The sequence below is a fragment of the Micropterus salmoides genome, unplaced genomic scaffold (assembly GCF_014851395.1).
Source record: "Micropterus salmoides isolate LMB-PRFRI ecotype aquatic unplaced genomic scaffold, ASM1485139v1 Ms_hic_scaffold_10, whole genome shotgun sequence".
Classification (NCBI taxonomy): Eukaryota; Metazoa; Chordata; class Actinopteri; order Centrarchiformes; family Centrarchidae; genus Micropterus; species Micropterus salmoides.
Window position 1 is genome coordinate 6072211 of NW_024040041.1, and position 16841 is coordinate 6089051.

The 16841-nt window shown below is 42.9% G+C and overlaps 1 protein-coding gene across 1 annotated transcript in view; it reads right to left on the reverse strand.

Moving 5' to 3' along the window:
• The window catches only part of LOC119882316 (beta-1,4 N-acetylgalactosaminyltransferase 2-like), a 46289-nt gene that overhangs the window by 22576 nt on the left and 6872 nt on the right, over positions 1 to 16841 (reverse strand). Inside the window, exons 3-5 of the mRNA XM_038692327.1 lie at positions 4236 to 4385; positions 3308 to 3414; positions 2852 to 2889 (exon numbers count right to left, since the gene is read on the reverse strand). Of these exons, the coding sequence (XP_038548255.1) occupies positions 2852 to 2889; positions 3308 to 3414; positions 4236 to 4385 (295 nt within the window). The remainder of the gene's footprint in view (positions 1 to 2851; positions 2890 to 3307; positions 3415 to 4235; positions 4386 to 16841) is intronic.

Here is a 16841-nt window from a genome sequence, read left to right on the forward strand (position 1 = left end):
CTTTCTTACTATCCTGTTATACAAGGAGACACATTCGTTTCAGGCTCTGTTGACTTTCCAGCAGCTAATTTACAAAATGTAAATGATCAAGGAAGAAACTCCCCATCCATCTAACTTTCTCTTTACTAATTGTTCACATGTAATGTTTTTGTTTCCAAAAGAAACCAAAGGAAAATGTTATTTTTGGACACTTAGGGTCCATTTAATTATTTTTTAAATCAGTTCTATAAATGATTACTCTTATTGTTTTTTTATTTATTCATTTCTTCAGCTAAAATGCCAGCCCCACACCAAAGCCACAAATTCAGATCAGAAAGTCTGCAAGTAAAGGATGAGCAGTTGCACCATTGGCCTTGCAGTCAGGTTTCATTTATTAAAGTCTTGGTCATACAGAGCGGCAAATAAGAGTAGTAAATTGGGTGTGTCGCGTTGTCTGTGAGACTAGACCATCGATGTATAATGCTGCCTGGATATAGTGTCGCTGCTCAGCCTTCCAATTTTACCATGTAGCCACTCACAATATGGCAGCGAAATGTTGACCTGCACCCCAAAAATCATTTTCACCTTAGACCATTAAAGAGGTGGTATTATGCTTTTAGGCTTTTCCCCTCTCCTTCATTGAGTTATATCTTTTTTGTGCATGTAACAGGTTTGCAAAGTGAAAAAGCCCAAAGTCCAGCCCAAAGGGAGTTCCCATCTCCCACAGAAAGCTCTGCTCTGAACCGCTTGCAAAACAGCTCATTTGTAGTCCAGCCCTTCACTTCCTTTACTTGTGACGTCACAATGAAAACGCGTCATAAAGCTTGCCAAGCGGCTAGCGGGGTCAGACACGCCCTCAAACCAAGCTAGTCTGAGCGGAGGCCCTTTGTTTGGTTTTCCATTGTAGAAATGTTGCACCTGTACCTGCTTCCAGGTACTTTTTTTCATATCACCTCCATCCAGGTTCCAAGCGAGCTGAGGGAAACTAAAATGTAACGTGAAAACACGACAGACTGCTGATTGGTCAGAGAGAATATTCACTATTCACTGCATCATCATTGCACCAGACAGAGGCCAGCAACTAAATCCACTTCTGAGAAGTTTTGAGGTGACAAATCAGCTGTGTAGATTTCCAATATTGACAGTTTTACAAGAAGTGATGGTGGAACAAAAATGTGCTTGAATATTTTCTCTGCAAGTGGCTGCGGGGGAAGCCAACCCGTGGGAGGAGCGTGTGAGGCCGGCCAGCCGCCCGCTCACAGAGCCCTCTGCTCCCGCCGTCACACAGACCGCTGCAGCAACAATGGCAGAGGAAAACACAGCTGGAAGGTTTTCATACCGCTTATCTGTCTTTACATTCTGAGCAATGTTGAAACGTTTTTACTTAAAAAAGAGAAAGCTGTGTGGATCGCTGGTGTGTGTGTCGCATTGAACAATACGTCACGGCAGTTGTGTGTGGCGTCGCTATGACGACAAGCTACGTACTATCTCTGGGTGCTACCTGCAGTGGAAAACGGAGCAGGGCCGAGTAGAGTCGAGTCTATCGATTTGCGCTATGGTAGCATTTTTCGGCAAGGCAGCATAGATCGTCAGAACACCGGCAACAGTTCAACGTTTAGTCCTGATGGTAAGATGTGGAACAATGATGATGTGTGGTTGTGGACTTGTGAGTAACTTATACCATCTGCTAGGTTATGGTCACAGTCTGAAGCTGCTTTTACAAGTAAGATGCATCACTCTGTAGCTCAAGAGCGGAGCGTACAACACAGGGTGAAAAGAGGAGCTGCAGCAATGTGCAGTATGAGAAAAATATGCTGTTTTTTTGAAAATTAAACCATGTAAACCTGTTCTGGTACAATCCATAAATAAGATTTTGAACCTGAAAATGAGCATAATATGACCTCTTTAAAAAGAGACGTCAGTAAAACTGTTGACAGGACACCTCAAACTGCAAACAAGGGCAATTATGATCATTTCTAAGTTTTATATTTGTAAAATTTTCCTCACGTCAAAAAAGCAATTTAAAAATCTGTGACATCATCACAATGTAAAGTCTACTGGCCGAGAAGGAACTCACAGGTGGGGCCAGTAGGATGAACACTATTGCCATGACATTTTGCTATTTTAAACGCTGGTGTGAGCAAGCCTTTTGAGTTTTTGAAAGCCAATGCGAATTACTCAGTCCTGTTCATAGTAGTCAAGTTATGCCATGGTATTCACCAGGGAAAAGTTGTGTTTGCCTGACATTAAGTCAATGATGCAATTATTGGAGAATAATTACTATTAGGGAAATTTTACTTTATAATTACTACATTTTTTATAGAAAATTAAAAATTGAAAAGGTAAAATAAAACCCACATAACGGCTTTCAAAATCAAACCCATACCCATCTTTTACAGGACCTGTACACCATAGGACCCCATCACCAAGTTTGACACCAAGATGGCTGCTGTACAGAAATAATGTAAAAGAAATACATCTGCCTTTACAATATTAGCACAAAGCCAACTAATTATTTCTTTGAAAACCTGAATGAACATGTTTTTATGTTTTAACATGTTTTAAATTACGTTTATGTGGAAAGCTCACGCAGCTTTCCCCAATGGACATTGTTTTGCATGAGTCCTCAATTCCCCAAATCTCTACAATAAAGGTGGTGAGTGCAAAGTTAACAAGAGATACAGTGTCACAGTGGCTTGAAATATATATATTTCTCTTCATTATGTTTTATATGGTATATCGTATCAGTAATTTGTTATTGTTGAAAAAATCCAGCAGCCACCTTGTATCAACCACCCAGAAGCTGCCATTCTACCAGACTGATCTGGGTGAGAATGACCAGTTGATCTGTTCATCTATGGGACCAACCAACCTTGTAGCTGCTTCTTTGTCCTGCATGCAGCGCTAAACCTGAAATCAAAATGACCTCATACTTTCATAATATCCTGCTATACACCCAAGGACACACACGATCATCTCAGGCTTTGTTTACTTTTAAACAAGCTTCCTTTCACTGTACTACGGTCGCTCTACCCTGATACTCAACTGTCAGTTCATATTGCTGTCTCATTTGCTGAGGTATTTTTTATTGCTCATCACCATTTTCAGTTACCATATATTTCTATGATCACAGACACCCATGAGTGTGTGTTTTAAGATTACATTACATGACAGTTCATTTCAATATTCCAGTCATGCTGCAATCAAGACTTCATGAAAACACTCTTTATTTAGTTCTGCTGGTTTATCTCCCCAAGTCTGTCATCCAGCATTGTTTTTCACTGTATTTAGTATAATGTAAAAACGTCAAATGCTCTGTGTGACATACCTGGTATGGGAGTGGTGGTCAAAGGTCGTGCTATAAGTCCCTGGATGGGATACTGCAGAGGAGAGTTGGGCAAAGCAAACAGCTGTCTGGATAATAAAGACGTTGTCCTGTTGAGTCAGGGACAGGTATCACTTTTGTGGACATACCCATAAAATTGGCAAGAACAAACAAGGAACTGGTCCTTGCTGATATTTTTAGCAACCAGCAAAGCTAACAATACAATTGGGCAAGTGAGTGTTCAGACTGAAAACAGTGCTGCATTAATACATTACTGCGCGCATGGAGCTTCAGGTAACCAGTTAGACAATGCAAAATACATAATACTGAGATGTACGTATTAATTTATGGTAGTACTCTAATACTTTGTAATAAAACTTAGATCATTTGTAATACTGTTCATTTCTGTAATAGGGCATCCATGAGCCAAAAACATAAGGATAATAATGGGCAAGAATATCTCAAGGTAATTATGAGACAGAGCATCTCAGTAAGAACATTGTACAAATGTGGCAACAAAAAGCTTCTCTGTTCAGTTATCCCCTTTCATCATGATAAGGTTCTCAGTAATAATTGGGTGTATTATCCTTGCAATTAAGAAGTAGCAAGGGGAATTGTATATATAGCTATATAGTAGTAGTATATATAGGCCTACTGTATATTTAATTTTCACAACATTATGGAGATACTTTCACAATGAAAACAAAATTTCAAGAAAATACTATCACTAATAATGTTGGAATTCCTTTTGCCTTGTGTTTCAAAATGCAAACATTAAATTGGGGCTGAGAAATACTATACCACCTGTTTCTTCTTAATTATGTGGTTATTTAAGAGACATTAGAAACACAGAGGGCACTTCCTGTGTATCATCTGTAAATCAGGACTGATCTGGTGAGTTTAACATTTTCATTAATCCATCAACCATTACCTGGCTTTGTGTTGTTGGAGCTCCTTCGCTCGGCGTTGCGCCAGCTCCTCATACTGCTCCTTGGGGAGGTGGTCTTTGAGGATCACTGATTTGTCAGGACAAGTGCATGGACCAGGTGAGGGAGAATCCCTGGATGGTGTCAACCAAGTCCTGAAGGGTCACAATTGTTTTTTCTTGGTGAATTTATGATTAAAGAACAACAATAAATATTGTTGCTTGCACAGAATTACTGTAACTCAGAATTAAGGTAGGTATGTGATTGTTCAATACATGTCCTTCTGTCAGATTCAGTGAATATCTCCTCTTTTTTAGCTGCTTGTTCTGTGTGTGCGCTGGGGCTGACCCCTAACAGCCGAAGATTCGATGCTTCGATGGGCGGGGCCTCATTGGACTGTCAATCTCACAGTCAAAACAAGGATCATGCCATTTTGGCAATAAGGGGGTGCTCAACGATTTTACATATGTAGGGTGCTGCCCCTTTAAGGACGTTGATTCTGTGGGCTCATGGGATCGCGGAAGAAGAGGCGCTGTAAAAAAAAAAAAAAAAACTGAACCGAACCGAACTGACCGAGAAAGCAACGTTGATGCTCATTTGCAGACTTTCTTATGTTCTACAACAATTACAGCTAAACACTTAATCTGAACTATATGTTCCCAGCGTGGTAAGTCAAATGTTGTTGTTATAAGTATATTGATAAAAGCACTATGTAGATCGCCATTCGCGATTAGCGCCTAAACGCCTAATGCTATTAGTTTGTTAGTTTGGATTGACATTTGGTTTAAATTGCTTATTTAAACATATATGCAATATGTGTAGCATTTACAAGGTTTAATAGGTGTTTGTAATACAGCGACTGTTTAGAAATCTGTATTGATAGTTTTATTACACACATGTGATAATATTTAATGCCTACATAGTCTACCACGTGTGATATTTGCTTTGTACGGAATATCTTTGATTTATAATGTTTATCATCTAAGCTGATGTTATGTTGTAGAAAACTTATTTGGGAAAATGATACATGACTGGAAACTAAAGGTGAATTATTTGTATTTACAGTTTGACCGCACGCACACACTTATGTGTACATTGTGAGTTCTGCACAAGTGGAATAAAGAAAAGAGAAAACACAAAATCCAAGTTAATGTTATCATTCATGGGTAACATTAAAGTCAAACACGAGGAGTTAAGAAGATTAATGACAACATGGACCAAGATTCAGAAACAAGTGTTACTCCTGATCAACAACAAAGATGTCTCAAGCGTCAACGTGGAAGTGCAAAGGCTGCAGTGACACGCTTGATGACACAGATTACAACTTCTATGAACTGTAACCAACCCAAAGAAGTGGAGATGAAACTTCCTGCTTTGGATGAGGCGGTTATGCGTTTTAATGAGATTCATGACATGTACCATAAATCATTAGAAGACGATGATGACGTTGATGCTTCTAAGGGCTATTTAACATCAGTCCTGCGTGATGTTCAAGACTTGCAGCACACAGTCTTGAGCTGGTTTGACGACTTTAAGCCATCAATGGAGGATCCAAACATAGAATCTTCAGATGCACTTCATTTCCAAGAGGAAGAGTCAAAGTTTGATGAAGCCGTTAAATCTCCAATGTCTTCAGTAGACCAGCTGTCTACCCAGCTTCAAGGGCTACAAAATCTAAGACAGAAAGAAAAGGAAGAGTTTTCCATGCTTATTGCTCGACAGGAAGAACGCCTTCGTGCAGAGTTTAACTTACAACTTCAACATGCAGTATTGGAAATGGATGGTCTGAAAGGCTTACTGAAACTCAAAGATGCTGAGATGGAGGAAAACCGTCGAAAGGCTGAGTTAACAACAATAAATAAAGACTTTTCCACTCCTGTCTCAGGTAACGCATCCATCAACTTTCGTTCCTCACTTTCAGCAGAGAATGAGAATTCTTTATGCCAACTATTAGACCTGTCAAGGCAACAATATCAGTCACACATCGATTCCATGCATCTACCACCAGTTGACATCATCAAGTTCGATGGAGAACCTTTAAAGTACTGGCAGTTCATGAGATTGTTCTCCTCTGTGATTGATAAAGAGACAGTGCCAGATCAAGAGAAACTCACTCGCCTGCATCAGTACACTGTCGGTCAAGCTAGAGATGCTATCTCACATTGCTTGTACAACCCCAACTCTAGCTTGGGCTATGCTGAAGCCATGGCTATTCTGAAGAGACGTTTTGGCAATCCATATGCAATATCACAAGCATGGGTTGACAAGGTGCTTAATCACAAAGATATTAAAGACAACAAGCAGTTGCAAAGCTTCGCGGACATTCTGTGCAGCTGCCGAGACACTTTAAAGGCAATGAAGTGTGAGGAAGAGCTAAACGGTGGACGCACTTTGCTACAAATTGTGGAAAAGCTACCTGAAGACATAAAGAAAAGGTGGCTCACAATAAACTATGAGATCATCAAGTCTGGTCATTTGCCAAAGTTAGATGACATAGTCAGTCTTGTTCAATCAGAAGCTGAAAAGAGGGCAGATCCTATTTTTGGGAATCTCCTTAGCTCTGCCAGTCGAAATTCTCCAGCAAGTTCTAAACCAAGTACTAAGTCAACTTTCAATAAGAAAAAGCAGACATTTGCAACAGTGTCAGTTACTAATGAATGCACCACCTCATCCACACCAAAACCAACATCAAGATTTAAGTGTCCAAAGTGCACTGACGGACATTTTCTGAACCAGTGTCAAGCCTTCAGAGCTCTGTCTGTTCAAGAGCGGTTGGCCTTTGTTCAACAAAAGCAACTCTGTCTGAACTGTTTCATGAAAGGTCATCGCAGCACAGTCTGTACTCGCACTTGGGTATGCAAGGTGCCTGGATGTGGGAAAAAACACAACAGTTGGCTGCACTCCGCCATTGTAGCTTCTAACAACGACGACAACGCCCAATCTACTAATCAAGCTACTAGAGGTGAGCCAACTGCTGACCCGCCTCAAGCCATTCAAGCACATGCCACTAGAAAGTGCATTGAAGCCAGTCGAAAGAAGATTGCACTTCCCATCTTGCCCGTAGTGGTTTCAGACAGACACAACAGATTCTCTATGAATGTCTTTGCTTTGCTTGACAGTGGCTCTAATGGGACCTTTGCTTCTAAGAAGTTAGTTCACGCACTTAAACTGGAGTCATGCAAAATGAACATTAAACTGAACACCATGGAGACCAAAAATCTCAACGTAGCCACCTTAGCGGTGGACCTACGAGTTGAAGATGCTCAACAAAAAAACTCTTACCTGATGAAAGGAGTGCTCTGTCGGGATCAGCTGAACATAAGTCTAGACAACTTGGTCACACAGCTTGAGGTGTCCCAGTGGCCGCACCTAAAGGACATTGCTGATGAAATCAGTTTACCTGACGTTGATCTAGCTGATGAGGTTCACCTGCTGATAGGTCTAGACCAACCAGACATACTCGCCCCCCGTGAAACATGCTGCGGTGAGTCAGGCGAACCCTATGCGATTCTAACTGGCCTGGGGTGGACACTCCATGGGCCAGTAGCTGATGGTTCAACATCTGTTTCGGCCAATTTCATTCAAGCTGACCACTCTCTACAACAAGCTGTTGAAAGATTTTGGAAACTGGATGATCCAGTGCACGTGAACAATGACTCGCTGTCAGTAGTCGACGAGCAAGTTGTTGATCTATGGAACAAGCAAGCAGTCAAAGAGGATGGTCATTATACTCTACCGATCCCTTTCAAAGAACATCCACCACAACTGCCCAATAACTACGGAATGGCCAAACATCGATTAGACCTTCTAGGAAAGAGGTTAAAGAAGGACCCGATTTTGCATCAAAGGTATACAGAAGGTATCAGAGACTGTTTGCTGAAAGGATATGCAGAAGAGGTCATTGACGTTAAAAGAGACGATGGTTGCGTGTGGTACCTGCCACATCATCCGGTGCTACATCCACGCAAACCGGAGAAAGTTCGTATTGTCTACGATTGTGCGGCACGGTACCAAGGTACTTCGTTGAATGATCATGTTTTCCAAGGCCCAGACCTTACCAATAAGCTACTAGGAGTTCTTCTCAAGTTTAGGCAAGAACCCGTTGCTCTGAACGCGGACATCGAGAGCATGTTTTATCAAGTCCGAGTGCCACCTGATGAAAGAGATGTGCTTCGCTTCCTGTGGTGGGAGGACAACGACCCGGACAAACCGCCTAAGCATTACCGTATGATGGTCCACCTTTTTGGAGGTGTCTGGAGTCCTAGTGCTGCCAATTTTGCCTTGCAACGAGTGGCTGAAGACAACCGTGGAAGTTTCTCTAATGACACCGTGCAAACATTGAAAGGAAATTTCTACGTCGACGACTGTCTTAAGTCAGTACCTACGGTGGAGGTCGCCATTAAACTTGCTTCCGAACTCCGTGAGCTACTCACCTGTGGAGGCTTTAGATTAACCAAATGGTTAAGCAATTCTAAGGAAGTGATGAAATCGATACCAGCTGATGATTGGGCAAAGTCATTACATGAGGTCAACCTTGACCAGGAGGATTTGCCATTTGAACGAACACTGGGTGTCCTTTGGGATGTTGAAAGAGATTGCTTCACATTCGATGCCAAGGCAGTGGACAAACCTGCAACAAAGAGAGGAGTATTGAGCGCTACTAGTTCCATCTATGATCCTTTAGGATTTGCAAGTCCATTCGTGCTCAAAGCAAAGGCAATCTTTCAAGAGTTGTGCCGCATGAAAGTCGACTGGGATGAGGAGGTACCGGTAGACTTAGCAGCACAGTGGCATAGATGGCTAAATGACTTGCCTCTGTTGTCTGCGCTGAAAATTCCAAGATGTCTTAGACCAACATCCGCTAGTTGCTTGCTAGAGACTCAGCTCCATCACTTTTCCGATGCTTCGGAACTGGCTTACGGCGCTGTTTCATACATCAGGATTGGCGACACCTGCAGGCTGGTGATGTCAAAGGCCAGACTTGCACCAATCAAGCCAATTAGCATACCGCGTCTGGAGCTACTTGCAGCTGTAGTTGCTACGGAGCTGGATCAGCATATCAAGCGCCACTTGGAGATTCCAATTGAAAAGACTTTCTTTTGGACAGATAGTACCATTGTACTTCAGTACATCAACAACAAACATTGTCGTTTCCAGACATTCGTAGCCAACCGTATTTCAAAAATACATGAGCGTTCAGAACCATGCCAGTGGAGACACATTGACTCTGCTTCTAACCCTGCGGATGATGTCTCTCGAGGAATGACTATGGGAGAGATTTTGTCAAGTGAACGATGGGTATCTGGTCCGCACTTTCTTCAACTGGAGGAGGAACATTGGCCTGCTCAACCTATCATAAAGGATTTGTCAGAGGAAGCAGAAATTAAAAGAGCCAAAGAGGTCTATGCAGCTAGCATAAAACCAAACCAAGTGATGAAAAATGCAGTGGACAGACTACTGGAACGATACTCCAGTTGGCATCGGTTGAAAAGGGCTACTTCTATCCTGTTGCGTGTCAAGGCTTTGTTACGCAAGAAAACAAGTGTGCATCTATCCGACCCTCTTACTGTAAGTGAGCTCCAACAAGCAGAATCAGCCATTCTCAATTACATACAAACTGCATCTTTCGGATCTTCTCAAGCAAAACCCAGTTCTCTTCTCAAGCTTAAACCCTTTGAGGATGAAAACGATCAACTCCTTCGTGTGGGAGGCAGACTAACAAATGCCCCAATTCCCTTTGAGGCAAAACATCAAGTGATCCTACCTAACAATCATCATGTCACTCATCTGATTATCAGTCACTACCATCTTCGCCTGGGTCATGCAGGTCCAGAGCGAGTACTTGCAGAAATTCGTCAACGTTTCTGGATTCTAAAGGGACGGACCGTCATTAACCGAACTCTCAAGTCATGTCTACAGTGTCGCAAGTTAAGAGCTAAGCCACAAACCCAGCAAATGGTGGACTTACCTGATTCTAGAGTGACTCCAGGTGAGCCTCCATTCACTCGTGTGGGCACAGACTACTTCGGGCCATTCTTGGTTAAGAAGGCACGCAGTGAGCTCAAGAGGTACGGATGTTTGTTTACATGTCTCACTACGAGAGCAATCCACTTGGAAGTTGCACACTCCCTCGATACCGACTCGTTTATCAATGCCTTACAGCGATTTATCTCCAGGAGAGGCCCACCCATGGAAATACGTTCGGATAACGGGACTAATTTTGTCGGTGGATTACGAGAGTTGCGGAAAGCCATCAGTGAGTGGAATCAACAAAGGATTTCAGATTACCTTCTACAGCACAATGTAAAGTGGATCTTCAATCCACCTGCCGCCTCCCACATGGGTGGTGTTTGGGAGAGGCAAATTCGCACTGTTCGTTCCATTCTTAACACTGTCCTCTCACAGCAGGCACCAGATGATGAAGGTTTGGCAACACTGTTTTGCTGTGTTGAGTCTATTGTCAATGGTAGACCAATCACTAAACTATCAGACGACCCGTCAGATCCTCTACCACTCACACCAAATCATCTGTTGTTGCTTCGTTCAGGTCCTACTCTACCTCCGGGAGCCTTCGTAAAACAAGACCTTTACCGACGCAGATGGCGCCAGGTGCAATATCTGGCAGATGTCTTCTGGTGCAGATGGCTCAAGGAATACTTGCCTGCACTGCAACAACGCCAAAAATGGCTGCAACCAAAGAAAAATCTTCAAGTAGGAGATCTTGTGCTTATTCTGCATGAGAACACACCACGCAATCACTGGCCTCTAGGTCTGCTTACTCAAGTCTATCCAGGTGCAGACGGACTTGTGCGTACTGTGGAAGTGAAGACACAGGCAGGTGTCTTCATCCGTCCTGCAGACAAGATCTGCCTCCTAGAAGCCAGTCTTCTTAGTTGATTTAGTTTAATTGTCACATCACCCTTACTTTGTTTGAATGACCTGTTTGGGTCATTGGGACCGGGATGTAGGGTGCTGCCCCTTTAAGGACGTTGATTCTGTGGGCTCATGGGATCGCGGAAGAAGAGGCGCTGTAAAAAAAAAAAAAAAACTGAACCGAACCGAACTGACCGAGAAAGCAACGTTGATGCTCATTTGCAGACTTTCTTATGTTCTACAACAATTACAGCTAAACACTTAATCTGAACTATATGTTCCCAGCGTGGTAAGTCAAATGTTGTTGTTATAAGTATATTGATAAAAGCACTATGTAGATCGCCATTCGCGATTAGCGCCTAAACGCCTAATGCTATTAGTTTGTTAGTTTGGATTGACATTTGGTTTAAATTGCTTATTTAAACATATATGCAATATGTGTAGCATTTACAAGGTTTAATAGGTGTTTGTAATACAGCGACTGTTTAGAAATCTGTATTGATAGTTTTATTACACACATGTGATAATATTTAATGCCTACATAGTCTACCACGTGTGATATTTGCTTTGTACGGAATATCTTTGATTTATAATGTTTATCATCTAAGCTGATGTTATGTTGTAGAAAACTTATTTGGGAAAATGATACATGACTGGAAACTAAAGGTGAATTATTTGTATTTACAGTTTGACCGCACGCACACACTTATGTGTACATTGTGAGTTCTGCACAAGTGGAATAAAGAAAAGAGAAAACACAAAATCCAAGTTAATGTTATCATTCATGGGTAACATTAAAGTCAAACACGAGGAGTTAAGAAGATTAATGACAACATGGACCAAGATTCAGAAACAAGTGTTACTCCTGATCAACAACAAAGATGTCTCAAGCGTCAACGTGGAAGTGCAAAGGCTGCAGTGACACGCTTGATGACACAGATTACAACTTCTATGAACTGTAACCAACCCAAAGAAGTGGAGATGAAACTTCCTGCTTTGGATGAGGCGGTTATGCGTTTTAATGAGATTCATGACATGTACCATAAATCATTAGAAGACGATGATGACGTTGATGCTTCTAAGGGCTATTTAACATCAGTCCTGCGTGATGTTCAAGACTTGCAGCACACAGTCTTGAGCTGGTTTGACGACTTTAAGCCATCAATGGAGGATCCAAACATAGAATCTTCAGATGCACTTCATTTCCAAGAGGAAGAGTCAAAGTTTGATGAAGCCGTTAAATCTCCAATGTCTTCAGTAGACCAGCTGTCTACCCAGCTTCAAGGGCTACAAAATCTAAGACAGAAAGAAAAGGAAGAGTTTTCCATGCTTATTGCTCGACAGGAAGAACGCCTTCGTGCAGAGTTTAACTTACAACTTCAACATGCAGTATTGGAAATGGATGGTCTGAAAGGCTTACTGAAACTCAAAGATGCTGAGATGGAGGAAAACCGTCGAAAGGCTGAGTTAACAACAATAAATAAAGACTTTTCCACTCCTGTCTCAGGTAACGCATCCATCAACTTTCGTTCCTCACTTTCAGCAGAGAATGAGAATTCTTTATGCCAACTATTAGACCTGTCAAGGCAACAATATCAGTCACACATCGATTCCATGCATCTACCACCAGTTGACATCATCAAGTTCGATGGAGAACCTTTAAAGTACTGGCAGTTCATGAGATTGTTCTCCTCTGTGATTGATAAAGAGACAGTGCCAGATCAAGAGAAACTCACTCGCCTGCATCAGTACACTGTCGGTCAAGCTAGAGATGCTATCTCACATTGCTTGTACAACCCCAACTCTAGCTTGGGCTATGCTGAAGCCATGGCTATTCTGAAGAGACGTTTTGGCAATCCATATGCAATATCACAAGCATGGGTTGACAAGGTGCTTAATCACAAAGATATTAAAGACAACAAGCAGTTGCAAAGCTTCGCGGACATTCTGTGCAGCTGCCGAGACACTTTAAAGGCAATGAAGTGTGAGGAAGAGCTAAACGGTGGACGCACTTTGCTACAAATTGTGGAAAAGCTACCTGAAGACATAAAGAAAAGGTGGCTCACAATAAACTATGAGATCATCAAGTCTGGTCATTTGCCAAAGTTAGATGACATAGTCAGTCTTGTTCAATCAGAAGCTGAAAAGAGGGCAGATCCTATTTTTGGGAATCTCCTTAGCTCTGCCAGTCGAAATTCTCCAGCAAGTTCTAAACCAAGTACTAAGTCAACTTTCAATAAGAAAAAGCAGACATTTGCAACAGTGTCAGTTACTAATGAATGCACCACCTCATCCACACCAAAACCAACATCAAGATTTAAGTGTCCAAAGTGCACTGACGGACATTTTCTGAACCAGTGTCAAGCCTTCAGAGCTCTGTCTGTTCAAGAGCGGTTGGCCTTTGTTCAACAAAAGCAACTCTGTCTGAACTGTTTCATGAAAGGTCATCGCAGCACAGTCTGTACTCGCACTTGGGTATGCAAGGTGCCTGGATGTGGGAAAAAACACAACAGTTGGCTGCACTCCGCCATTGTAGCTTCTAACAACGACGACAACGCCCAATCTACTAATCAAGCTACTAGAGGTGAGCCAACTGCTGACCCGCCTCAAGCCATTCAAGCACATGCCACTAGAAAGTGCATTGAAGCCAGTCGAAAGAAGATTGCACTTCCCATCTTGCCCGTAGTGGTTTCAGACAGACACAACAGATTCTCTATGAATGTCTTTGCTTTGCTTGACAGTGGCTCTAATGGGACCTTTGCTTCTAAGAAGTTAGTTCACGCACTTAAACTGGAGTCATGCAAAATGAACATTAAACTGAACACCATGGAGACCAAAAATCTCAACGTAGCCACCTTAGCGGTGGACCTACGAGTTGAAGATGCTCAACAAAAAAACTCTTACCTGATGAAAGGAGTGCTCTGTCGGGATCAGCTGAACATAAGTCTAGACAACTTGGTCACACAGCTTGAGGTGTCCCAGTGGCCGCACCTAAAGGACATTGCTGATGAAATCAGTTTACCTGACGTTGATCTAGCTGATGAGGTTCACCTGCTGATAGGTCTAGACCAACCAGACATACTCGCCCCCCGTGAAACATGCTGCGGTGAGTCAGGCGAACCCTATGCGATTCTAACTGGCCTGGGGTGGACACTCCATGGGCCAGTAGCTGATGGTTCAACATCTGTTTCGGCCAATTTCATTCAAGCTGACCACTCTCTACAACAAGCTGTTGAAAGATTTTGGAAACTGGATGATCCAGTGCACGTGAACAATGACTCGCTGTCAGTAGTCGACGAGCAAGTTGTTGATCTATGGAACAAGCAAGCAGTCAAAGAGGATGGTCATTATACTCTACCGATCCCTTTCAAAGAACATCCACCACAACTGCCCAATAACTACGGAATGGCCAAACATCGATTAGACCTTCTAGGAAAGAGGTTAAAGAAGGACCCGATTTTGCATCAAAGGTATACAGAAGGTATCAGAGACTGTTTGCTGAAAGGATATGCAGAAGAGGTCATTGACGTTAAAAGAGACGATGGTTGCGTGTGGTACCTGCCACATCATCCGGTGCTACATCCACGCAAACCGGAGAAAGTTCGTATTGTCTACGATTGTGCGGCACGGTACCAAGGTACTTCGTTGAATGATCATGTTTTCCAAGGCCCAGACCTTACCAATAAGCTACTAGGAGTTCTTCTCAAGTTTAGGCAAGAACCCGTTGCTCTGAACGCGGACATCGAGAGCATGTTTTATCAAGTCCGAGTGCCACCTGATGAAAGAGATGTGCTTCGCTTCCTGTGGTGGGAGGACAACGACCCGGACAAACCGCCTAAGCATTACCGTATGATGGTCCACCTTTTTGGAGGTGTCTGGAGTCCTAGTGCTGCCAATTTTGCCTTGCAACGAGTGGCTGAAGACAACCGTGGAAGTTTCTCTAATGACACCGTGCAAACATTGAAAGGAAATTTCTACGTCGACGACTGTCTTAAGTCAGTACCTACGGTGGAGGTCGCCATTAAACTTGCTTCCGAACTCCGTGAGCTACTCACCTGTGGAGGCTTTAGATTAACCAAATGGTTAAGCAATTCTAAGGAAGTGATGAAATCGATACCAGCTGATGATTGGGCAAAGTCATTACATGAGGTCAACCTTGACCAGGAGGATTTGCCATTTGAACGAACACTGGGTGTCCTTTGGGATGTTGAAAGAGATTGCTTCACATTCGATGCCAAGGCAGTGGACAAACCTGCAACAAAGAGAGGAGTATTGAGCGCTACTAGTTCCATCTATGATCCTTTAGGATTTGCAAGTCCATTCGTGCTCAAAGCAAAGGCAATCTTTCAAGAGTTGTGCCGCATGAAAGTCGACTGGGATGAGGAGGTACCGGTAGACTTAGCAGCACAGTGGCATAGATGGCTAAATGACTTGCCTCTGTTGTCTGCGCTGAAAATTCCAAGATGTCTTAGACCAACATCCGCTAGTTGCTTGCTAGAGACTCAGCTCCATCACTTTTCCGATGCTTCGGAACTGGCTTACGGCGCTGTTTCATACATCAGGATTGGCGACACCTGCAGGCTGGTGATGTCAAAGGCCAGACTTGCACCAATCAAGCCAATTAGCATACCGCGTCTGGAGCTACTTGCAGCTGTAGTTGCTACGGAGCTGGATCAGCATATCAAGCGCCACTTGGAGATTCCAATTGAAAAGACTTTCTTTTGGACAGATAGTACCATTGTACTTCAGTACATCAACAACAAACATTGTCGTTTCCAGACATTCGTAGCCAACCGTATTTCAAAAATACATGAGCGTTCAGAACCATGCCAGTGGAGACACATTGACTCTGCTTCTAACCCTGCGGATGATGTCTCTCGAGGAATGACTATGGGAGAGATTTTGTCAAGTGAACGATGGGTATCTGGTCCGCACTTTCTTCAACTGGAGGAGGAACATTGGCCTGCTCAACCTATCATAAAGGATTTGTCAGAGGAAGCAGAAATTAAAAGAGCCAAAGAGGTCTATGCAGCTAGCATAAAACCAAACCAAGTGATGAAAAATGCAGTGGACAGACTACTGGAACGATACTCCAGTTGGCATCGGTTGAAAAGGGCTACTTCTATCCTGTTGCGTGTCAAGGCTTTGTTACGCAAGAAAACAAGTGTGCATCTATCCGACCCTCTTACTGTAAGTGAGCTCCAACAAGCAGAATCAGCCATTCTCAATTACATACAAACTGCATCTTTCGGATCTTCTCAAGCAAAACCCAGTTCTCTTCTCAAGCTTAAACCCTTTGAGGATGAAAACGATCAACTCCTTCGTGTGGGAGGCAGACTAACAAATGCCCCAATTCCCTTTGAGGCAAAACATCAAGTGATCCTACCTAACAATCATCATGTCACTCATCTGATTATCAGTCACTACCATCTTCGCCTGGGTCATGCAGGTCCAGAGCGAGTACTTGCAGAAATTCGTCAACGTTTCTGGATTCTAAAGGGACGGACCGTCATTAACCGAACTCTCAAGTCATGTCTACAGTGTCGCAAGTTAAGAGCTAAGCCACAAACCCAGCAAATGGTGGACTTACCTGATTCTAGAGTGACTCCAGGTGAGCCTCCATTCACTCGTGTGGGCACAGACTACTTCGGGCCATTCTTGGTTAAGAAGGCACGCAGTGAGCTCAAGAGGTACGGATGTTTGTTTACATGTCTCACTACGAGAGCAATCCACTTGGA